This window comes from Narcine bancroftii, chromosome 1 (genome assembly GCF_036971445.1).
Source record: "Narcine bancroftii isolate sNarBan1 chromosome 1, sNarBan1.hap1, whole genome shotgun sequence".
NCBI lineage: Eukaryota > Metazoa > Chordata > Chondrichthyes > Torpediniformes > Narcinidae > Narcine > Narcine bancroftii.
This window is the reverse complement of record NC_091469.1, coordinates 192,617,475-192,643,573: the sequence shown is the minus strand read 5'-3', so window position 1 is coordinate 192,643,573 and position 26,099 is coordinate 192,617,475. Positions and strand designations below refer to the sequence as shown.

Sequence of the window (26,099 nt, the reverse complement as noted above, 5' to 3'; positions counted from 1 at the left end):
CCAGACATCTATTAAATTTAGCTCTTTTATAAAGACCAGGGTAGATTTAGCTGCCCTGGGCCTTGTATCTTTCCTTGTTGACTTGTCCATGACTGGATCCAGACAAAAGTTAAAATTCCCTCCAATCAAAGCATTTTCACCCCCCCCCCCCGATATCTTTAGAAATATATCTTGTATGAATTGTTCATCATTGAAATTTGGGCATATATATTCATAAGTATCCATAGTTCAGAGTATATTTGACAGTGAATCATCACAAATCTCCCAGCCAGCTCAACGACCATATCCCGGACCACCACTGGAACGTTTTTCCCTTTGAGGATAGCCACTCCCCTGGCTCTGGAATTGAAGGAGGACATCACCACCTGACCTCCACCCACCCCCTTTTTAACTTTCCATGTTCTTGATTTGTGAGGTGGGTCTCCCATAGAAAAGCTATATCTACCTGTATTTTTTTTATTTTGGTGTGCCAAGACTCTTTTTTATCATTCCATTAATCTATCCTATTTACATTAAAACATATGAATTTAATTTAATTACCCAGGACCTCTCCATTAATTTCCTCCCTCCTTTTCCCCTGATACTTATTTTCTGTCCATTTTATCATCCATTGGCCTCTGACACAGGTAACTGCCCTCAAAATAAAACCTAAACCAACTATTAAAAAAAAAACTAAAACAACAAATCAAATAAAAAGGCCAGAAACACCCCCTGGTATCCCTCCCCTCTTCTCTTCCTCCTTGCCTTCCTTTCCCTTTCTGGCACCCAATCCCACACAACTGGCCCAACTACCCCATTCATATGGAGTGTCCCTACTGCACCCATTTTCCTCTTATTCTGTTTCTTCTCCCCTTCTCAGAGATCCCCATATTCTTTCTTTATTTAACTTTGACATTTATGTTTCTAACAATACAACAATAAAACATTCTATGTCCTTATCATTTGCAAAAAATGCCACCCATCATCTTAATTTCTTTCCCATTAATATTTACATTTAATCCCAAGAGGGCAGCAAGTTTTTAACATAAAATTCATTGCCTCTCTAGCATCCACAAAGTATGTTCACTCCCCTCCTGGCCTTGTTATTTTTAAAGATGCAGGGTGAAGGAGGGTGAACTCAATCCCCTTTTGCTTTAGATTTTTTTAAAAACTGCATTAAATTCCTTAATAGCATCGCAGTAATATCAGGGAAAAACAGGAACTTTTTCCTCTCATATTCAGCTGGCCTCTCCTCTCCCTCACTCCTCTTGCCGCTGCCCATAAAATTTGCTCCCTGTCCTGGTAGCGAAGGAGCTTGACCAGGATGGAGCAGGGTCTTTGTTCTGGGTTCAGGAGGGGAGCAAGAGACCGGTGGGCTCTTTCTATTTCCAAATTATTCCCAATTTGGTTCTTCCCCAGTGCTTCTGAGGATCCATTTTTTAAAGAATCCCACCGGGTATCTCTCTTTTGCACCCTCCTTCATCCCCCACTAAATTATTTCTCCTATAATTTGCTAAAGAAACCATTTTTCCCTCTCTCTTTTCCACACATCCATCTCACTCTCCCTCCTTTCCAATCTCTCTTCCCCCCTATCTAGTCTCTCTTCCATCATCGTTACCCTTTCAGTTACATTATCTAACCTTTCTTTAATTTCATTCTGGCCCACTACCAATGTTTTTAATGTTTTTTTGCATTTTTTGAATAGTTTCCATAATGTCCCTGGTGGTGGGTACCAATCTCTCTGTCTCCTCCCCCACCCCCTGCCTTCCTTGTCTCTCAGGCCTTCTTCTCTACTTATTTTCCTTCTCATCTTCTCTCTCTTCCGCATCACTATCAGAAGTTGTCGGGCTGGTGCTGCCCACACCTCCCAACCTCTCCTCTCTCCAATGGGTCCCCATGCCTCCCTGGTTGCATTGTTCCTGTCGCCCACCAAGCCTGATGCCTCTTCCCTCCAACGCCGCCTCAACTGTGGGCTCCTCCTGGACCTCACTCAGATCTTCTTTGTGCTGTAAGTCCTTATCTTCTCTGTTTGTCCACTGTTTCCCCTCCATCGCTGCTGCTACCATCATTGCTGCCATTTCCACGGGCCCCGGTTTCTCGCTTCTGCCACCTTGCAATCTGCGCTTGCCGATGCTCCCACCCCCTCTGTCACGACTTTCACCCGGCCCCCCTGTGATCAAACCTTTTTGGGGTCCTCTTCTCTCACCCTCCTGGGCATGAGTCCTCCTCTCTCAGTAAGTTCTGGGGCTCCGCTGTCACCAACCCCAACATCCTAGTATGGCCAGGGTCCGCCTCTCCACCTCCACTATATGGGGAGTCTTTTCCTCCTTTTTTCTTTTTCCCATCTTGGATCGCCTTACAAGCCCCTCACTTCCATTTTTTCTTCCCAAAAGGTCATCAGATTTAACTCACATTGAGCAAAGTAGGAATGACAACTGTTATTGACCCAGATCCTGATGCTGATTCTTTGCTTATCCTTGCAAAAACAAGTCTGGCTAGTTTCTCAAAGGAAACATCGGATGTCACAGCTGATTTTAGTGAACTTACATGAATAAATAAGTTCCAGGAAGTCACCATCCTGTCACTTGAATTTATCTTCCACTTTTTTTATCATTAGGAAGTTGGAGATTATAAACCAAGTTGCCTCGTATCCTGAAGCCATAGGTCTCCCATCATCATTGTGATTTCAGTGGACTTTGACCAAATAAAGCATTAATCTCTTGCTCCAAGTAATCTTTTGTGGGAAATACCCATACAATAAAATTGGGTCCACATCAGAGGTATTTAACATATAACCATATTACAATTACAGTAAGGAAACAGGCCATCTTGGCCTCTCTAGTCCGCACCGATTTAAATGAACTCCACTAGTATCTACACGTATCTTCATTGGACAATTTATCCAGCTCATGTTGTCATATTGATTCTATGATTCTGTAATAAAGTTAAAAGCATCTTTTAACTATACTATGACATGTTTTGAAGATAGATCTTTTTTCCAAAGGATTTAGGAATAAATACTCTGAAAACACGTACTGTGTGCCTTTCAAGCTAGGGTTGTGTAAAGGACCATGATTTTCAGCTTTAGCCTGACAGACTTGGAGGTAGTGCGATCAAACAGCTAAAGGTTGCTTCCAATTGCACTGAGCAGTCATGGTGTTCATGAGTCAAATCTATTCCTTTGTCAAGTGTCTCAACAAGTTAGACTGCGTAATGTAAACTATGGAGTGAAGGAGCTTGGCCAATACCTAATCCAATAATTCAGTGAAAGATTACTTTTAATACCTTTCTATATTTGCATCCCAGTCCCGCCATCAATTGCAGATGATTCTCCAGATGTTACTGTCAGTGCAATGTCGCCAGTGGTGCTAACATGTCATGTGACAGGGATCCCTGCACCATCAGTGACTTGGTTGAAGGATGGAGCCCAAATAGGGAACCGAGGGCCAGGGTACAAAGTACTGCCAACAGGTTTGTGGAAGGTTTACTTTCTCTTCATTGATTAATATACTCATGCAAGTTTTAGTTAAATGAAAAAGACTGCAGATGCTGGAGTCGAGTGCAGTACAACTCAGCACAGAATCCATAGAAAGGGTAACCAACGTTTCAGGTCTGATCCCTTTGCCTGGAATTGAAGAGCTCAGGCCCAAAACATTGGTTACACTTTACTTCCTAACTATGCTCCAATTTCTCCAGCACAATGTTGCAAGTTTTAGTACAACTTTCGGCTTTTTTTTTTTTGTAAATTTGTTGAGTGATTTAATAGCTTGTCCTTGTGAGTCCTGTCTCAAATTAAAGGTGATCATATTAACTTCCAACCAGAAAGTTGGTCAATTTCTTTGGATCCTTGCACTGTGTTTAATTTGTCAGCATCTATCACAACAGGCAACTGAGAGCAGCTCACCTGAGCTGTTTGGACCCCCTGTTTAGAAAAGGAGAAATCAGACAGTATTCCTAACATCCATCCACCCTGATGTTGAGTGTGGGAACATCTTGAAACTGGATGAGATCCAGAGCTGAGCTCAGCTGTGAGTTTCCTATTCCACCCCCACCCTACCCCAGTTCATTTTATTCTATTCCAATAATCTCAACATCAAAACCTCATCAGTATAAACTATGGATGGAAGGAGAACAACCGATATCTAATCCAATAATTCTCTCTAATGTCCAAGACCCTTTTAAAAATGTACATCTTTGTACATTTGTGTTAAGGTTCCTACATGAAACTCTTTGGCGAGATTCCAGAGGATCTCTGTGGCCCTCCTGGATAGACACCCATTCCCAAAGGTAGAACCACTCAAAGTATTTGGGCTCTGGGACAATAGTTGGGAAGATGGTAAAAATCAAAGAACATGACTGTTCATTTCAGTGATATGCCTGGAAGGGTCAGTCCGTTTTATGGATAAACCCCCGGATGGACTCCCTGCAGGCACCAGGTAGGCCATCGCTTTAACTGACACATGGGGAAAGGATGGGAAGTTGCCCAGCCCTTGAACTTGAGCTCACAGTCAAACATAGGAGGTGCACTCTGCGGAGAGTCAAGGATGGTTGGTAGTGTGCCACAGTGTCCTTACCTGGAGTACTCGCTCCTGTTAACCCATAAAAATCCTCATGACAATACTGTTGAGCCTTTTCTGGAGTGGCCACTAGTTCTCCCCAGTATCTAGCATTGCTTTCACTGCTGATTACTTGATTATACATGAAAATTGCAAATAAACACAAGTGATGTTTATACATGTATAAAAGCTTCTCGTCTGGAACAGGCAGAAGAGGTCTGTCATCCATTTATCTGAGAATTTGTTCAGCTGAACCTTGGACTTCCATAAGTTGGCAATGAACTGCCTGATTTATCAACAGCTTGTTTGTTGAGCAAGAAATGAATGGGGATATCTTCCCAGTTTTGTCAATAAAATTGCACAGATCTGTGCCTTCCAGTGACTGGCCTTGTGCATTTTCTCACGAGCCTTGCAGTTGCCAGAATTATGATGGAACTTCTGTGTTTCTCCAGGAATTCTGGAAATTGCTTCGGTCACCCTGCGCCATGCTGGTGCCTATGTCTGCATGGCTCGGAACATGGTGGGGACTGCACGTAAGCACATTAACCTCACGGTGCAGGGTAAGTAGGGAAAGAGCTTTTCATGTGCAGCACAGCATGTCCTTTGTATCATGAAAAACCTTTCATGGAAAAGGGGAGATAATATCAAACTTAACCCCAGAATTCTGTTTCTCTCTTGCCCTTGCAGCACCACCTGTTATCAAACCCCTACCTGCCATCTATGAAACTGTGGTGAACAATGGTATTATTCTACCCTGTGAGTCGACGGGCACACCAAGACCCAGTATTACATGGCAGAAAGATGGCATCACCATTTCAAGCACAGGTAAGCTGCCAGTCTGCTCGTGTGACTCACACAGAAGGGAAATACCTATTAACTCCAGGAAAAGGGTCAAAATCCCATGGGTATAGGCTTTGGTAAACAGATTAGAGAGGAGATGAGCAAGTTCCCAGGATTGAAGGGAGCGTGAGAGCGGTCTATAGAGGCAAATCCCATTGCTTTGTTATCAGCTGACAATAACAAGAAGATTAGGTTGAGCTCAGTGGCCATTTTGGAGTGGCCGTGTAATAGTGAGACAGTGAGGGCTTTGCAAGAAGGTCTCAGTGAGCGGAGGCTGCAGAACTGCAACAGGGCAAGATAAAAGTGAGGCTTACTATTGTTTTTCTCTCAGTGGTTAGTGCAGACGAGATATCATTTAGGACTGTCCAGTGCTCCTTCTGCAGAATGTGGGAAGTCAGAGTATCTCCCAGTGTCTGGCCGATGACTCCTGTGGGAAGTTGGAGCAACTACAACTCTTGTGCAACCAGATCAAGGAGCAGCTGGACGTGGCAGCAGATGATTAGGGGACTGATCTGTGCTGGCCCTATGCTGAGTACATCACAGATAAGAGCTTCAGTCAAGTTCTGTCTCGTGGATATATGAATGTAATCTTGGGGAGGAATAGAAAATGCTGAGCTTTGGCAGAGGGACAAGGTTGACCATTTGATACAGCTCAGCTCTGATAGTCATTCTCTGTGCTTGCACCACAAACAATGCACTTTGTGGTAGCACGGTTAATGTAGCGACGCTATTGCAGATCCAGCAACCCGGGTTCAAATCTGGTGCTGTCTGTAAGGAGTTTACACGTTCTCTTCAGGTCTGCATGGGTTTCCTCCGGATGCTCTTAGTTTACTCCCATCATTCAAATGTATAGGGGATGTTGGTTACTTGATGTATTTGAGCGACATGGGCTCATGGCCCAGAAGAGCCTGTCACCATGCTGTGTGTCCAAATTTTGAATCACTCTTTACAAGATGGCACCTTACAGCAGTGACTCTCTGTGAGCATCTCTGACAGGAATAATCAAATATTCCAGTTCAGAACTTCTAAAAATCAAACTCAAAACCAGAAACACAAAATCAAATTTACAAGATAACATGGATGTCCTAAGATCGCTGGCAGACCTCAGTATCAGCAGTCTCCATCAGGCCACATGACCTTTAAACAGCTGGCACTCAGGCAAGTACAACAAGAGCGTTCAAGGCCATGGATTGGGATCTTTACAAGAAATCCAGGTACAATCTATGGAAGGCCATCTCTGAAGCAAAGTGGCAATTCTGGAGGAAGTTAGAGACAGAGACAAGATACATGCCAGCTATGGCAGGGAGTGCAGACCATTACAGCCTACAAAGAGAGGGCAATACTATAGATGGCTGCGATGCTTCACTACCCAATGAGCTGAACATCTTCTATGCCCGCTTTGAGAAGAAGAACCAAACAATGCCTTCTAGAATCCCTGAAAAAACTGAGGACCCTGTGATATCTGTCTCTGTGGATGACTTCAGAACATCATTCAAGAGGGTGAACCCTCGCAAGGCTCTGATGGCGTTCCTGGCAGGGTACTGAAAATCTTGCCGAACATGAGCTGGAGTGTTCACGGACATTTTCAACCTCTCTTTGCTGCAGTAAGAGGTTCCCACCTGCTTCAAATCCCAGTACCCAAGAAGTGTAATGTGAGCTGCCTCAACAACTATCGCCCAGTAACACTAACCTCTGCTGGATTAAATGCTTTAAGAGGCTGGTCATGGCCAGAATTAACGTAATTAAACAAAGATCTGGACCCACTGCAATATACCTATCAGCACTGTACTGACAATAACCACAACAGCAGTACGAGTATAAGGCAGCTTTAATAAACTAATATGTACACTAAGAGGTGTTGTCTCTCTGCAAGACAAACCTGGAAGGCTAGACTGTAGCTCTGGACTGCTTTGCTGTATATACAAGGTCACCGGGATGACCCCTGGTGAACTAGTGGTGTAATTACATATCACCACTGGCCACCGAGACAGAGAAGAGGTACAAGGACTGCCTAAAGAAATCTCTTGGTGCCTGCCACATTGACCACCGCCAGTGGGCTGATCTCGCCTCAAACCGTGCATCTTGGTGCCTCACAGTTCGGCGGGCAGCAACCTCCTTTGAAGAAGACCGCAGAGCCCACCTCACTGACAAAAGACAAAGGAGGAAAAACCCAACACCCAACCCCAACCCACCAATTTTCCCCTGCAACCGCTGCAACCGTGTCTGCCTGTCCCACATTGGACTTGTCAGCCACAAACGAGCCTGCAGCTGACGTGGACTTTACCCCTCCATAAATTTTCGTCCACGAAGCCAAGCCAAAGAAGAAGAACAGGCACATTAGCAGCAGATGCAATATCGCTGGTTCTCGTCAGCTCTGGATCACCTCGTGTTGTGAGTGAGGAAACAGGTTTGGGAGGTCTCAAAGGCAAGGACCTGAACACAGTTTTGATGGGGAAATGGTAACTGATGCAGCACCCGCACACGCGCGCGCGCGCACACACACACACACACACACACACACACACACACACACACACACACACACACACACACACACACACACACACACACACACAGAGTTTACAGGAACTGTGGGAAAGAAATAGTGACAATTAATAACAAACGAGGGGAAAATAGCATGGGAACAAAATACACACACACAATGAACTGGTCCATACAATGATCAAGGAAAAATCACTACAATGCCCCATGTCCCCTTGACTCAGTACAGGCATGGTTCTATGCTACAAGGGACACTAATTAAACGCTCCCAACCCCTTTAATGGTGTACATCTTACCAACAGTTTCTCCAGCACCCTTCCACACTCATAGGCCTGGAGTGAAGCAAGCTGGTAAAAAGAGAACAAAGAGCACAGGCAGGCTGGACTGTTCAGTCCAGGTAATTTACATGGATCCAACAGCAAATTGTGCACTAATGGGTGGGACGGAACCAAACATTGATTGGCAGCCGGCGTGACCTCCTACTAGGTAGGGGGCAGTGCGGTCACGTGACAGCCACAACCCTTCCCAATACAATCCACCCCTTGAAGGTCACACCACTCACCAATCATAAGACAATCAACAACTCTATATAGATGTTATAGGTAAAAACAAAAAGACATAATTAAAAATCAATATATACACTAGTGCCTTCTGAATACTGCACAAGGCACATAGTCAAATTCAATGACAACACCTCACCAGCGCCCCCACCCCTGACCAAACAGGGTCGTTGCGTTACTGATGGGACAAGGTGCTGTGGGGGCTGCTCCCCAGTGTCAGAGGGGAGGGTAAAAAAAGGAATTTCTTTGGTCACTGACTGGTATGCGTGGTTTCTCCGCTTAGCTGGCAAATGTGAGCACCCTTACCACCAATGCAAGCCAGAGCCCTCTCTTGGCTTGTGCATCCTGAGCCTTGGTCTAACACTTGGGTGGTCCTTAGACACAGAACCCAGATGCCTGTCACCATACTATCCCGTTGTGAAGCAGGGGCAGGCCGGCAGGTATACATCCAGGATGGGGTGCCTGCTTTTCTGGGCTGATGTTTGATGTTCTCTTTCAACAAGTGCCCCAAGTGCCTGTGATGGTTCCCTATAATGATAATCAGGAGGAGTCGGGATGGAAAGTTAGCTAATTTAGTGTTTTTAAATAAAGTCTCCCACAGCCCCCATCCCATGAGGTATTTTTCAGTTAATGGGAGTTCTGGGGTGATCCTGTCATTGTGAAGTAAAATATATACAATGTTTCCTACCATGGTCAACTTACAAACTGTAACTTGCATCCACAGACTTCAATTATCTATCTATAAATTGTATGTTCAGTTTCTCTGAGTGTGCTTAGCGATATTATGCATAGTAAAAACCACAGCTTAGACTTGATAAGATAGAATGTCCAGTGATAAAGTTTCCATAGCAACAGCTGTTCATTTGCTGAGACTTTTTTTGCATAATACATGACAAACTATCTTGATGGCCAGTAGTCATTTCAGTGTCACTGTACAGGTGCAAGCAAAATCATAAGGGACCTTGAGGAAAGTGTTGGCCGATGTCCCAGTATCGAATGGTTTGTAGTGAGCGACAGCACCAGGCAGAGATTTTGTCCAGCAGACTGATAGGACACTGCACCCTTGGATCTTCTGCCAGAGGTTCCATTTGGTAACCACCTCACTGGTCAAGATCTGTAATTTAAAAGGAACACCGCCTGGAGGGAGGCAAGTGGCAGTGCTTGTTCAACAGCTTGCTTTGCTGTGTCAAAAGCAGCCTGTTGTTGGCCAGGAAGTACATAGCGGTTACCTGGAAATCCGACTCTTACCTGAGCATTGCGCAATGGAGCAAGGAGATGCAAACCTGTGTTCCCCTGGAAAAGATTACCTATAACCTGAGGGGAAGGTACAGTACCTTTCAAACAATCTTTTCTTTTTCAATCTTTTTATTATTATTATAATTTATAAACACATACAGTTCAAAGAGATATAAAAAAAATACATAATAAGTAATGAATTAATACAGAGATATTAAACAATAATATTACAGAATAAAAATATATCATAAAAAAATTTTTTTTGATCAGTTTAGGGTGTGAACTATCTCTAAAAAAAAGATATAATTAATAACAATATATGAAAAAAGAGAAAAAAAAACCCCAAAAAAGAAGAAAAAACAAATCTGAATTTAAAAAAACTTTAAAAAAAACTTTAAAAAAAAAACCTACAGATATAGCTAAACCACGCCGATCACTCCGATCTCATCTTACAGCCCAATTATCATACATAATCATAGAAAGAAAACAGAGCCAGGTCAACTCACCACAAATGAAAATATTGAATAAATGGTCGCCAGGTTAACTCAAACTTAGAAGGGGATTCATAGACAGAGTTTCTAATTTTCTCTAAATTTAAACATAGTATAGTTTGGGTAAACCATTGGAAAACAGTGGGAGGATTTACCTCTTTCCAATTTAATAGTATAGATCTTCTAGCCATTAGTGTAAGAAAAGCAATCATACGATCCGCAGGAAGAGATAAATAAGTCAAATCTATCATAGGTAATCCAAAAATTGCAGTAATGGGATGTGGTTGTAAATCAATATTCAAAACAGTAGATATAATGGAAAAAATTTCCTTCCAATAATTCTGTAAAGAGGGACAGGACCAAAACATATGTGTAAGGGATGCTATTTCCAATTGACATTTATCACATATAGGATCGATATGAGAATAAAAGCGATGGAGTTTATCTTTAGACATATGAGCTCTATGAACAACTTTAAACTGCATTAGTGAATGTTTTGCACATAGAGAAGAAGAGTTTACCAGTCGCAGAATTTTATTCCAATTTTCATTAGAAATATGAAGGTTGAGTTCTCTTTCCCAATCATTTTTAAACTTTTCAAAAGTCCCAGAATTTATTTTTGTAATTATATTATATAATTTAGATATCACACCTTTTGGAGGGAATTTTGAATATAGTATATCCTCTAAAACAGTCGTAGTCTCCCGATTGGGAAAAGAGGTTAAAGTCAAAACTAAGAAACTCCTAATCTGCAAATATCGAAAGAAATGAGATCGAGGTAAATCATATTTCATGGATAATTGTTCAAATGACATGAAAGAGTTATCCAAGAATAAATCCGAAAAGCATGTTATACCTTTAACTTTCCAGAGTAAATAAGCTTGATCAATTAGAGAGGGATGAAAAAGGAAATTTAGTACAATAGGAGTTTCCAAGATAAAATGACTTAGGCCAAAAAATCTCCGGAATTGAAACCATATACGTAGTGTATGTTTAGCCATTGGATTATCAATTTGTTTATATAATTTAGTAAAAGTAAAAGGGAGAGCAGCTCCCAAAATAGAGCTAATTGAAAAATTTTGTATCGGTTTAATTTCTAAATTTACCCAATGGGGATTTAGAGATAATTCTGAATAATTCAACCAATACCTTAAGTAACTAATATTAATTGCCCAGTAATAAATTCTAAAGTTGACCTTTCAAACAATCTGGCAAACTACCTGAACCACATAGGAGCGTGGGTGTGAAAAGTACAATCTTGCCTTGGGGCCCAACTTGCCCTAAACAAGGGGCCTGCCTTAGCCCAGCCAGGAAAAGTCAGAGAACAAAGGGAAATCAGCCTGGTTCCTCCTTGCTGCACCAGACCTGACCCATAATTCCCTGATATGATTTATCCCTATGTTTTGATGTTAAATGTCCTTTTTGGTTACCCACTTGTCCTTAGGTTGAGTGTTTGAAGTTCAGGGAATGAGATGGGGGGGGGGGTGAAGAGAGAAGATAAGGGGTATTAGGCTTGGACTTGACTGTAAATTTATATAGATATGACATAGACAAGTGGTAATTGATGTTGACTGTAATGTCTATTGGTGACAAACTGTAAATAACTGTGTCTAAATTATAAATAAAATATTTTTTAAAAAGCAGCCTGTTGTTCTGGTGCCCATAGGAACTGGGCTTTCTTACAGGAGACCCTATAGGGTGGTTTAAGGATCATGGTAAGGTGGGGTGCCACCAATAACTTAGGAGGCCCACGAGGCACTATTAAGACTGTTACAGATATATGTGGCCTCAGGTCCCCCGGGCAGGAATGGGCACTGGAACAAATGTGCCGGGGGCCCTGGCCTTCATCCTATGGTAGGGGGGGGGGAGGGGGAGGGTCTTCCATCCCATGGGTGAGAGTTCCTGCTGGCGCAGATGCAACAGTTCCTGTCTCTGAACTCAGCCTTAAGGGCAGGAGAGACTGTTTCCAGTGAGGGAGGAGCAGAGACGGCTGTCCATTTCACGTCAGGCCTCCGGCTACAAGAGTGGATCAAAAACTTAAAACTTACCTTTCAAGACAGCAGTCCTAAAAGGCTGCTCCAGCGTCCCATTCACATCCAGAGGTGCCTCATAGTGCCCTCCAGAGCTGATGGAGGTGCAGTGACTGGTGCCGTAGCGCCATACATCATAAATACACAGCAGAGCAATGGACGTCATTCCTAACCATAATCCCCCACGCAGCTGGAAGCCACGTTTTGAGCCATAGAGAGGTCTCTCAGCCCGCACCGGCCACCCTCTGACAGCTCCCGCTGCCCCGAGGTCTCCTGCTGCCCCGACTGTCTCTGATGGCTCCCGTTGCCATGACACCCTCCGCTGATGGCTCCCGCCAACCGCTCCTGCCTTGGAGGGAGAGGGGTGAGTGGGGAGATGGGTCGCAAGCTGACAGCATCATCAGCCCACCCCTAACCAGCCACTTGCAGTGGCTGTACATTCAGGCCAGGCAGCAGAGTGCAGCGCTCCACTGATTATCCTTCCTGGAGAAGGGTTGGAATCGACACCTCAGAGCCAGCCACAGCGCATTCAGGAAGGTACGTCTTTAGCCGTAAGGGCAAAGAACCTCCGCCTTTACAGATGGGTGTTTCCCTGCTTGAAAATTCTTGTCAGTGTCGGCAGGGGCAGCCCTAGGCTTTATCCCAGGGTGGATGTAGGTTTTCCCCTGGCCTTTTGCCCCCACAAAGCTCCTTCCACATGGCGCAAATGGCAGAGGTCTGGATCCTATCTATGCTGGCACGGTCAACACCTGAGCGCAGCAGATCCACGAACAGCTGTCTGCGCACAAAACAGGAAGGAATGTGCTTGTAGTCCTTACTGCTGCCTTATGGACCTTGGTGGGTTTCCCCCACTGCATGTATCCTAGCCCTTCCAGGAGGGTGATGGCATCCTGCACAGTCTTCCCATAAGCCGGTGCCATGATGGGCAGGACCACTGACTTTAAATCGGAGCATGTGGTAGTGACCAGGTATCCTGCTAGGGCACCGGTCACCTGGGTAGGCTGATCATGCATGGCAAGCATGGACGACTCCTACAGTAGCTGCTGCCTAATCTCAGTTTTAATGGCTGGGGAGATGGGGTTAGGTGGAGCTGCCCCAGTCGGCATGTGACTTCTGTGCCTCGGGTCTCTAGGTCACTTGCCCTTCTTTGGGCAGCAAGAAATGCCTCCTGCAGTACGATGGGCTTCTGCTCTGCTTGTTATACACCCATGACTGTGTGGCCAGGCACAATTCCAATGCTATCTATAAGTTTGCCGATCACACCACAGTTGTCGGCAGAATCACAAACGGCAATGAGGAAGTGTACAGGAGGGAGATGATGTAATGACGACAACCTTGACCTTAACGACTGAAAAACCAAGGAGATGATGGAAGACTTCAGGAGGAAGTCAGGGTAACACGACCCAGTCCTCAATGAGGGCTCAGTAGTCAGAGAGTCAAGAACTTCAAATTCCCGCATGTCGATATCTCTGAGGATCTCTCCTGGAGCCTCCATGCTGATGCCATCTAAAGAAGGCTTGCCAGCGGCTATACTTTGTGAGGTGTCTGAGGAGATTTGGTATGTCACCGAAGACTCTCATAAACTTCAACAGATGTACCATGGAGAACTTTCTGACTGGCTGCATCACTGTCTGGTATAGAGGCGCCAACTCTCAGGACAAGAATAAACTTCAGAGGGTTGTTAACTCAGCCTGCGACATCACAGGCACCAGACTTCACTCCATCGAGGGCATCTACATGAGGCAGTGTCTTTAAAAAAAAAAGCAGCCTCTATTCTCAAAGACCCCCAGGCCATGCCCTCTTCACTCTGCTATCATCGGGAAAAATGTACAGGAGCCCAAAGACAAGCACTTAATGGCACAAAGACAGCTTCTTCCCCGCTGCCATCAGATTCCTGAATAATTAATGAACCAAAGAGTTCTTACTATTTGTGCACTATTATTTTAACTTTTTATAGTAATGTTGTAAGATGGTTATAATCTGAATGTTTGCACCATGATGCTGCCACAAAACACCGAATTTCAATGTTCATGACAATAAATCCTGATTCTTATTCTGAATCAATTGAAACAGAATCCCTGCAACTGGACATACTTGTCAGAAATACTGCATTACCACTAGAAGTGGTCTTTCTTTTCTTTGGCTTGGCTTCGCGGACGAAGATTTATGGAGGGGGTAAAAAGTCCACGTCAGCTGCAGGCTCGTTTGTGGCTGACCAGTCCGATGCGGGACAGGCAGACACGATTGCAGCGGTTGCAAGGGAAAATTGGTTGGTTGGGGTTGGGTGTTGGGTTTTTCCTCCTTTGCCTTTTGTCAGTGAGGTGGGCTCTGCGGTCTTCTTCAAAGGAGGCTGCTGCCCGCCAAACTGTGAGGCGCCAAGATGCACGGTTTGAGGCGTTATCAGCCCACTGGCGGTGGTCAATGTGGCAGGCACCAAGAGATTTCTTTAGGCAGTCCTTGTACCTTTTCTTTGGTGCACCTCTGTCACGGTGGCCAGTGGAGAGCTCGCCATATAATACGATCTTGGGAAGGCGATGGTCCTCCATTCTGGAGACGTGACCCATCCAGCGCAGCTGGATCTTCAGCAGCGTGGACTCGATGCTGTCGACCTCTGCCATCTCGAGTACCTCGACGTTAGGGGTGTGAGCGCTCCAATGGATGTTGAGGATGGAGCGGAGACAACGCTGGTGGAAGCGTTCTAGGAGCTGTAGGTGGTGCCGGTAGAGGACCCATGATTCGGAGCCGAACAGGAGTGTGGGTATGACAACGGCTCTGTATACGCTTATCTTTGTGAGGTTTTTCAGTTGGTTGTTTTTCCAAACTCTTTTGTGTAGTCTTCCAAAGGCACTATTTGCCTTGGCGAGTCTGTTGTCTATCTCATTGTCGATCCTTGCATCTGATGAAATGTGGTAGCAGGCATTGAACTCCATTGTACCCAGACTTATCTGCGCTGTTCTATGTGTTCTGACATTTATTGATTGATCGACCCCTGTCATTCCTGTTTCAGGATATTTCTTGTTGGCTAATGGAGCATTGGAGATTGTGAGAGCTACAGAAGACGATTCTGGGAATTACATGTGCATTGCCCAAAATGGCGCTGGCACTGCTCTGAGCAAGACCAAGTTGGTGGTACAAGGTAGTGGCTAAAGAGAGCACAAAAAAGGGCACTAAACAGTTGGGCTTAAGAGCTCTCCATAAACTTTGCTGTTAATGAAACACATTGGATAGTGAAACACATTAGGGTTAGTGATTGGAAGCTGTGTCCTTCTTGTGGATGTCCCATATTATGAGAGGAGGGTGAATCCACATGTTAATTTGAGTGTGTATACTTGATAAATATTTTGACATATTTTCAGTTTCCAAATATTCCATCAAAGGAATGAACTTTAACACAGAGAGACCATCAAACAATCAGGCATCAAATGGTCTGACCATCCTTGTGTGCAATTTGGTCTCCTCACTTGAGAAAGGATATTCTTGCTACAGAGGGCGTGCAGTGAAGGTTGATCAGGTATTTCCTGGGATGGCAGGACTGAAGCATGAAGAGAGATTGCAATGTTCGGTTTACGTTTGTATCCGTCCAGAAGAACGAGAGGTAATTTCATTAAAACTTATGAATTCCTGATGGAACTGAGCAGATGGGATGCAGGAAGAATGTTCCTAATGATGGGAAAGTTCAAAACTGAAGTCGCGACCTAACGATTTGGGATGCATCATTTAGGACTGAGGTGAAGAGAAATCTCTTCACCCAAAGAGTGGTGAACTGTGGAATCCCTATCGGAGAAAGCAGTTGGCCCAATTATTAAATATATTCAGGGAAGAGTTAGATCTTGTTCTTATGGCTAAAGAGATCAAAGAATGTGGTGAGAAGGCAGGAACCGGATACAGAAAATGGATGGTTAGGCATGACAACGTTGAATGGTGGAATAAGCTCGGGAGGCCAAATTTTCCAGTCATAGAAACATAGAAAATAGGTGCAGGAGTAGGCCATTTGGCCCTTCAAGCCTACACCGTCATTCAATATAATCATGACTGATCAGTACCCGGTTCCTGCCTTCTCCCCATACCCACTGTTCCTCTTGGCCACAAGGGCCAATTCTAACCTACTCTTAAATATTGACAAGGAACCAGCCTCAACTATTTCCACAGTTCCACCACCCTCTGAGATAAGAAATTTTTCCTCATCTCAGTCCTAAAAAACTTGCCCCTTATCCTTAAATTGTGACCCCTGGATTTAGAGCATTGGAAACAACCTTCCTGCATCTAGTCTGTCTAAACCCTTAAGAATTTTGTATGTTTCTATAAGATCCCCCCTCAATCTTTTAAATTCCAGAGAATACAAGCCTAGTCTATCCAACATTTCTTCATATCCAAGTCCATCCATCCCTGATATTTAGTCTAGTGAACCTTCTCTGCACCCCCTCCATGGCGAGGATGTCCTTCCTCAGATAAGAAGACCAAAACTGCACACAGTACTCAAGGTGTGGTCTCACCAAGCCCCTGTACAGCTGTAGCAGGATCTCCCTACTCCTGTACTCAAATCCTCTTGCTATGAATTCCTCTGTTTCCCTCCTGATCATCTCCACCCCTGAACCAGAGTGACTAATGATCTCTCTTCATCTGACATCTCCCCACTGACTCTCCAGGGATAAGACTAATTGACCCCCATTAGTGGCTTCTCGGCAAATACATACTGACCTCTTTTCCCAGTGAATTAGGCATGAGGCACAGGTCAACAGTTCTTAATTAACTGATAATTGATTTGGTACACATAACTAAGATGCACTTGTGTCATAATTGATTGCAAATAACATTTTTACTCTTTTACTTCAGTGCCCCCGAATATCAAAGCTAACAGCAGGGAATACAAGGCCATAATTCATCACCCTGCCATGTTACCCTGTGAGGCAGTAGGCCAGCCTCAACCAAAGATAACCTGGTTAAAAGACGGCCATCCCGTTGTTGACCACTCCTACCTACAGATGTTTGTGAATGGATCCCTGCACATTCCTCAAGTCCAACTTACTGATGCGGGATGGTACACGTGCATTGCCCGGAATAAAGCTGGGGTGGTCAGTGTGGACAGGACTCTGGTGGTACAGGGTGAGAACACATTGTCAATTTTGCCTTAGAAAGATTTAGGTCTGAGAGTTAGTTGGATTTTGAATGACTTCTTTCTACCTATGATTGGCATGTCTGCTTCTTTAATGTTAAAGAGTGAATATTTGTGACTGACATATATTACTTCATGCAATACACTAAAGTGCTGGAGAAACTCAGCAGGTCATGGAGTATACAGAAGATGTAAAAGGCAGCCAGCATTTTGGGCCTGAGCCTTCGCCATTCCTGATGAAGGTCTCAAGCTTGAAATGTTGGTTGCCATTTTCATCCCATGGATGTTGTGTGCCCTGCTGAGTTTCTCTAACACTTTGTGCATTGCACTTGACCCCAGCATCTGCAGATTTCCTTGTTTTACTGACATAAGCTCATGTTACGCTTATTATTAGAGTCTTGCGCCCTTATTTGCCCACCACCCTGAACCCAGTCACACCCTCAATAGGTGCAACACAACTGCTTTTCAAAATCTGCTGAGGAAGCTCTATCAGCCAGATCAGGTGGATGTAAAAGATCCTTTACCATCACTTGAAAGAGAGCAGGGAGTGCTACTGTGTCTAACACTCATTCTTTAACCGTTGACCAACAGAGCAGCTGGTTAATATCAGTTTCTTTCTGTGGGATCTTATTCTGCTTACGATAGGTGGTGTTTGCGTTTCAGAAGAAGTGAAATGGATCTGAAATTTTTTGGGATATACACGTAAAGTAAAAATGGAAAATAATGGAAATATTCAGTAAGATCAGGCAGTATCTGTGGAGAGAAGCATCTTTTGTCAGCTCCAAGCAAAGTTAAGAAAATTGCTTTTTGGAAGTTGTAGGGAAAGGAGGGTGGTGGAGAAAGAAAGGGGACACCTCTGATTGAGTGAGAAATTGATGCAAAGAGTGTTAGTGCTAAATTAGACGTGGTGGTGAAGGCTTTGCAATTACAAATGATTTATCAGAAGGAATGTCAATCGAAAAATGCATTAGATCAGAGGAGAAAGATTTAAGATGCTGGAATGTTGAGATGTGGAAAGTAACACTTGCTAGAGATTTGAAATGAAAGAGGACACTGGAAATACTCAGCAGGTCAGGCAGTATCTGTGGGACATGAGATGCACACCCGATCCTTCAGAGTCCATCAAACTCCATTTCATTGTGTTTTCTTTTGACACAGTTCCGCCTTTGGTTTTAATTGGCCAGTCAGAGATTTCGGTTTTGGAGGATTCACGGGTCCTCTTGCCCTGTGCTGCCCAGGGATTACCTGCACCCATGCTGTATTGGGAAAAGGATGGTGCTGCCGTGCCTGATGTACCAGGAAAATACACAGCACTGCAGTCCGGGGAATTGATAGTGGATAATACAACGGTATGTAGTTGTACCTGCGTCAGTGAACTCACCATCATTTCCGATAATGTTTTGATAAGAATTTTCAACTCTCCTGAAGGTGCTGAGACTGCGTTGCTGTTTCATGGGCACCCCTCACGTCTGCCTTTGAGATCTGAAGTACAGTACATAGCTCCTGTAAATATTGAAGCCCAAATGTGTTCCCACCTATTGTGGACACACCTGTGAACTAATAGACATGAACAATCCCACAACATTACTCTGAAGAAGAGCCTGGGAAATATCTGAGGTACCTGAGTGAACAGTTACCCTGCAGTCATCACTAATGCTGATTATGTGGCCATTATGAATGGCTGCAGAACGGAGGAAGGACATTCAGCCCATCCTGTCTGCATCAGCTCTTGGCCAGCACAGCCTTCTCTGTTCTCTTGTAAATTATTCCTCACAATACATCAATGTAATTCCCTCATGAAGGCTGCACTGTATTCTTCCTCCACCACATTAGTGGCTGTGTGTTTCAGATTTCACCCACAAGCAGCGTGAAATGTATTAATTCTCTTCCTTTATACCTCTGACCTCAGGTCCTCACCTCTCCACCGACAGAAAACTTCTAACTGTTCCATCTGACCCTCATCATTTTATGTACTTCTGTAAGACTTCCCTTTGGCCTACTCTCTGATGAATATAGTCCCAGCTTCTCTTATCTGTCCTTCATCCCAGGAACTGGCGTCCTTCATCCCAGGAATCATCCTTGTAAATCTTTTCTCATGTGTTCATATGCTTCCTCAACTGTGTCAACCACAATTCAACAATAATTCAGTTGAGACCAAGCCAGTACTTAATGACAATTTCTTTTTGTTCAAGGGTTTATTTAATTGTTTGTGAAACTTCTGTGCATAATTGTCTGCTGCATCAAATGTCTCTGTTTCATAATTAGCTAATTTACTTTAAAGAGGTCTCAATTTGTTGAGATCTTTTATTGAGGCAGCACCACACTGGATCAGGAGTTTATCAGACCTACCATGCCCAGTTACCTCCCTCTGCCCCCTTGTACCATTCTGCAACCAGAAGCAGTCATATTGTTGAAATTGACAAGCACGACCACTAGTTACTGCTGCTTTTGACATCCTTGTGTTACGGGCCCAGAGGACCCCAAGACCCAGCAGCAATAGAAATTCACCAAGACAAATGGTTACCGCTCAGGAAGGTTCTTGATGGTTTCAGAGAGAGGTTTGTTGTTTGTTGGACATACACAAACGGATTCCCTCCGATCAGCCACTTCAGAGTTTTGCTGAAGAAACTTGCCCCATCAGGGTTTTTCCAAATGATAACCTTGTCTTCTGCAGATCACCACAGAGTGGTTTCCCTTATTTCAGGTGAAACATTCTAGCCAGCCATTTCCTCTTGTATGGACCACATGGGTTGTTCCAACAGGCTGAACTCACAACCTGTCTTCAAAATGGGGTTTTAAAAGAGGGGAAAAAGGGGAGAAAATGACACTGTGTATATTCAAGAGGGAAATGTTTGTGTGTATTTTGATTAATATGGTTCATAGTGTGAAAAATAAATTTTAAAAAATTTTAAATGGGGTTTTAAACAAGCTGCCAGCTTGCCATGCTGCAGAAACTAGTTCTCTCTCTCTCTCTCTCTCTCTCTTTTAGAGAAAGTCAGTTTGGTCTCCTCTCTTTCTCTGCTTGCAAAACCACATGACCTTCTTAGAACAGCAAACTGCACTCAGACCGACTGCAGCACCAGACCTAATCTTCTGAGTCCGTCCATCTGTTGCTTTCAAAACAATAATCCATTACTACACAGTATGACCAATTCACACCTACTTGTGAAGTCCTTATAGGCATTCTTCAAATTTTTGCAAAGGCACTCGAAGCCTGGACTGTCTGGCTTTAGCAGAGCTCTGGCATTTTAAATGAGATCTGTTTTGTGAAATGTTTGTGTTTGTTTGTGACCTACACTAAAAACCCCAGTCTAACTCTTCCAAAAACATATCTATACATAATATAAAATGTGATATAATCTGTCACACTTGCCTGTCTTGCCTAAGAAACCAACAAGCCAGCTCCCCAATCATCCCACCCTCTGACCAATCAGTATCACCCTGATGCCATGGGAAAGACCAACCATCTGGTGATCCAAATGTCACAGGCTCCACTATCCTAAAGCCATGAGGATTGCTGGTAGCAATGGATCCACTCCTTCAGTTTGCATTTTACCTGAAATGTTAGAAGTAGAACACCCTTGAAACCACTATTCTGGCTGTATGTTGACTGCCATTTTTAATTCATTGAAGTCCCCTGAAGCTTAATTGGTGACAGTCTCACCTCTCAGTCAAAAGGTTGTGGGTTCAACCCCATTCCTCAGAGCTGAACACACCTATCTCATCTGACTCTGGCCATGCAATACCAAGGGAAGATTTACTTGCCAGAGGTTTACTCTTTCAGGAGAACTGTTAAACAGTCTGCACTCTCAGGTTAAAGACCCAGAACATTATTTTGAATAAAAGCAGGGGAGCTAACATGCATGTTGAGGCCAGTGATTAATTCTCTGTGAATATTAATAAATTTGGTTATATCCGATTGTTAAACTGTAGGTTGCTTTGGTATTTTTCAAGGTTGTGAAAGGTGATGATTTTATTTCAAAATACTTCTTGTGCATTTCACATTATTGCCAGGATTGGTCAACTGCCCGTGGGGAGATGAAGAGTGAAGCTTTGCTCCTTCTCCCCAGCAATTTGCGACGATTCCCAATCCCCAGAGCAGCTCACTTAAAAGTGCATTTTCTCGGGGAAATTCTGGTGCACACAAAGGCAACAGGAATCATTAATCTGCATCCTTCTCTTCATTCCACAGCCGGAGGATGCTGGTGTCTATACTTGTACAGCAGTCAACCCTGTAGGCAAGGATAGCCATCGTATTCGCCTGTCTGTAAACGTCCAACCTGCATTCACAGAGCTCCCTGCTGACGTGTCTCTCCATAAAGGTGAATGGCTGTTGTTGACATGTGCAGCAAAGGGGTTCCCAACTCCCTCCATCAGCTGGACCTTCAATAACAAGCCCGTTTCAGGTGTGTAAGGGTAAAACTGTGGCTTTCTAACTCCATTCCCTGTTCAACAAGTGTGTTGCCATCATGGAAATCCACTGTTTTGTAATATTTTTGAAAGCTTCTGTTTTACTGCTTGGCCTTCTCCTTTTTCCCCTTGTTAACCTTGTCCTCTTCATCCACATAACTCCTGAGAGCCAAGACACACAATGCTGCCAAATGGTCTGCCCATGGAATCAGAATCTGTTCTCCATTCTGATACCAGGGCTGCATCTTCCAAAGAACTCCAGGGGCAATAGACCAGAATGATACTTCCATACCCTCCTCCACAATCAATCAAGGCAAATTACACACTCATATGGATAAGCACATTGGTGGAAATGCATGGTTGTGAGATGGGACTGTAGTGAGTTGGGAGGGTAGTGGGATGGGACAGTAGAGGATGAGACAGCAGTGGGCTGAAGAGGAGTGGGACAGGAGGGGATTGGGATGGGAGGAAAGTGCGGGGGAGGAGAGTGGAATGGGATAGATGGGACAGGAGAGGAGTGGGACTGGAGGGAGAAGGGCAGGAGGGGAGTGGGATGAGAAGGGAGTGGGAGGGGAGAGATGGGAGGGGAGTGAGATGGGAGGGGAGTGAGATGGGAGGGGAGGGGAGAGGGACAAGAGGGGAGTGGGAGGGGAAGGGAGAGGGACAGGAGGGAAGAGGGGAGGGGAGGAGAGTTGAAGGGGAGGGGAGGGGAGTGGGATGGGAGGAAAGTGGGATAGAACAGTTGTCAGAAGAGACAGTAGTGAGAAGTGGTTTAAATGCTTTCACCATATCCACCCAGATGAATGTTATTCCAATACAAAATATATCAATCACATCACTCTTCAGACTTCTAAACTCAAGGAAATACAAGCTGATTTTTTTTTCCTTAGGGGAAATAAATGCCTCAAAATTCACCCCAGGCACAGAAAAACAGAAGTATGTTTTGGGGTGATTGAGTTCATGATCACAATTTGAAGTGTTAAGTACAATGTGCTTGCTACTCAAACAAATCTATATTGGAACCCCTCAAAAGCCAGTATATCCCTCATAAGGTGCAATTAACAAAACAGGTGGTGTCTGATCAACACTCTGTCTAGCAAAGCTATAACTCTCTCTTCTCTTTGAGCTAAGTGCAGGCCCTCCATTATATTGAAGCAATTGGATGGGTATTGAATGGTGTGAAGGATAAAACCTGTGCATACAGGCTGAGACCTTGAACATTCCTGCACTGTCACCTGTGTGATATTATGTAGAAATGGAAATGGGTGTAGAATGTAAGGGAAGCATTTCCCACAGAAAATCCCCATCCCCTGCACTCCCTATCCCCAGGGACTATGGACTGATATCCTTTTATTTTCCTGCACAACAAGAAAAAAGACAAGTCAGGGAATAACAAGTACAGCAAATTCATATTTAAGCTGATTGTGGAGTTCGCAATCTCAAATAAATTTGATTGTGCTTTATTTCCAATATCAGAAGAATAGATCCTACTTGACTTTACTTTGTCATTTAGTGAGAGCTCCCCAGACTGAAGGCCTGAGTGAACTAATGATAGAAAACGTTTCCAAAGAAGATTCTGGTACTTATGTGTGCACAGCAGAGAATGTTGTGGGGGTGATCAGAGCGATTGGATTTGTCTATGTGAAAGGTAAGACTATAATTTGCTATTGTCTGTCATGTGGCCTTTTGATTGGTTTCCATCGATCGTTAGGAGCAAATAATGACTTTCCACAAATCTGGTCATTAATGTTACACAGTTGGAGGATAATATTTGTGTTACAGGTGTGGGAATAAGGACCATGTAGAATGGTGTTTGTCTTATTTGTGAGTACAGTATTCTTGGTCTTGAATAATCCTGAACATATCAAAATCAGTTATTTTGATCCAGTTAATTTAATCTGGTTATTTTAGAAAATAACTTGGTGTAAGTAGCCAGTGTTAAAAACCGGTTCAAATAGATGAGGTTACGTTATACCTGGAGGTGCGTGAAAAGACAGGCCTGAGTCAGCAGGGTTTCCTTAAAGGAAAATCATGCTTGACAAATCTACTGCAATTTTTTGAAGAGTTCGCAAGTAGGATAGACAGGGGAGATGCATTGGATGTTGTGTATTTGGACTTTCAAAGGGCCTTCGACAAGGTGCCACACACAAGGCTGCTAAAGAAGATGAAAGCCCAGGGAATTACAGGAAGGATACTCGCATGGCCAGAGCATTGGCTGGTCAGCAGGAAACAGAGTAAAAGGGATCCTGTTCTGGTTGGGTACCAGTTACCAGTGGTGTTCCGCAGGGATCGATGTTGCATCTGCTCTTTTTAACGTTGAATGTAAATGATGGCTTTGTGGCTAAATTTGCAGATGATACCAAAATTGTGTGGTAGGGGAGGTGGACAATGAAAGGTTGCCGAGAGACTGATAGATTAGGAGAATGGGCAAAGGGGTGGCAGATGAAATATAATGTTGACAGTGTACGGTCATGCACTTTAGTAGCAGAAATAGACAGGCAGACTATTATTTAGATGGGGAGAAAATTCAAAATTCCAAGGTGCAAAGGGACTTGAGAGTCCTCGTGCAGATACCCTAAAGGTTCAGGTTGAGTCAGTGGTGGAGGTCAAATGCAATGTTGGCATTCATTTCTAGAGGAATAGCATACAAGAGCAGGGATGTAATGTAATTACTCCATAAAGCACTGGTGAGACCTCACTTGGAGTACTGTGTACAGTTTTGGGCACCTTATTTGAGAAAAGGCACAAGGGCATTGGAGAAGGTTCAGAAAAAGTTTACTAGAATGAAAGAGCTAGCGTATGAGGAATGTTTGTCAACTCTTGGACTATACTCCTTGGAGTACAAAGGAATGAGGGGGACCTCATAGAGGCATTTCAAATGCTGAAGGGCCTGGACAGAATAATGTGGCAATGATGTTTCCCATAGTAGGGGATTCTAAGACAAGAGGGCATAACTTCAGGATAAAATGGCATCAATTTAAAATAGAGACAAAGAAAATTTTATTTCGTCAGAGGGTCATGAGTCTGTGGAATCTGTTGCCACAGGCAGCTGTGGAAGCAAGGTCATTGGGTGTATTTAAGGTGTTTGATTATTCCAGGCATTAAAGATTACGCAGAGGAAGTCGGGGAGTGGGATGATGGATCAGATCATGATTAGAATCAAGGAAGAGACTCGATAGGGCAATGGGCCTACTTCTGCTCCTATATCTTGTGATCTGAAAAGGATGAGGTGGAATGGTTCGCACAGCATTTAGCCCAACACTATTATAGCACTAGCGACCCAGGTTCGAGACCAGTGATGTCTGTAAGGAGTTTGTTTATTCTCCCCATGTCTGCTCTGTTTTCCTCCCATCCTTCAAACATGAATGGGGATTTAGGGGGTATTGGGGGGGGGGGGGAACAGGCTCATGGGCCGGAAGTGCCTGTTACAATGTCTAAAAGAATTGATGACTTCAGATGGTTTAGTTTCAACTTAGAACCAAAAAATGTTCCATCAATATATTGGCAAGTTGGTCAACAAAGATTTTCAGTACTCAGCCAGGTACGCCATCCTGACTGGATGCTTTCCTCAGATTCACTTTCCTGAAAGCAGCCTACACATCATCCTCAAGTATGGACAAGAGAGAATCATCAGGGGACATGGGGTGTGCATGGGCTCTTCATTGTTCTAGTGGTCAAAACAAGTGTAGAAGGGGTGGAGCTCATCTTTAGGCTAACCCCAGCCCTCAATTCTAGGTCTGTGGCCCTGTGGGTAACAACTCATCCAGGTCGTGGGAGGATGACTCTACCATCCTTTCAGCCAGTGAGTTCTGGAACAAAGCTACTCACTGAGTGAAATACTTATTTTCTCAACTGGCCTTTAATCATTCGGGCCAGTATCTTAACAACATACTCAACTGCTTACTGTTTCCTTTGCTAATAAACATAATTCTTCTTAATTAGCTGAGTTGGAGGAATTCATCTCACTCTTCCAGTAAATAGAGATGTTGATTGTCCAAAACTTGACGAGAATCAAGGATGAGAATTATCCTGACATTCTCTCAGGGTTATAAAGTTATTATAAATGCAGAGAAGATGTCACAGAGAGTCAGAGGCTGTAATTAATCAAGGTTATTAATAATAAAAGATCGAGGACTTCTAATGTCAACCGTACTGCCCTCTCCACAGATGCTGCCTGTAATGGTGAGTATTACAAGCATTTTCTGTTTTTAATTGGTCATGAATAAATATGTAGAAATTGGGACTAATAAAGTGAAATTTATGGCAGATAGTGGTTGCGGTAAGTATGCTCCATTTTAACATTTAAGAAAAATTTGGACAGGTTCAAAGATGGAAGGGGTATGGAGAGATAGAGTCTGCGGAACCAAAGGGCCTGTCTCTGT

The 26,099-nt window shown here is 43.8% G+C and overlaps 1 protein-coding gene across 1 annotated transcript in view; it reads left to right on the top strand.

Annotated features, from left to right (window-relative positions):
- The window catches only part of LOC138753503 (hemicentin-1-like), a 349,996-nt gene that overhangs the window by 263,887 nt on the left and 60,010 nt on the right, over nt 1-26,099 (top strand). Inside the window, exons 77-84 of the mRNA XM_069916635.1 lie at nt 3,286-3,450; nt 4,988-5,095; nt 5,223-5,360; nt 15,202-15,330; nt 17,028-17,297; nt 18,466-18,656; nt 21,500-21,713; nt 23,231-23,365. Coding sequence (XP_069772736.1) covers nt 3,286-3,450; nt 4,988-5,095; nt 5,223-5,360; nt 15,202-15,330; nt 17,028-17,297; nt 18,466-18,656; nt 21,500-21,713; nt 23,231-23,365 — 1,350 coding nt within the window. The remainder of the gene's footprint in view (nt 1-3,285; nt 3,451-4,987; nt 5,096-5,222; nt 5,361-15,201; nt 15,331-17,027; nt 17,298-18,465; nt 18,657-21,499; nt 21,714-23,230; nt 23,366-26,099) is intronic.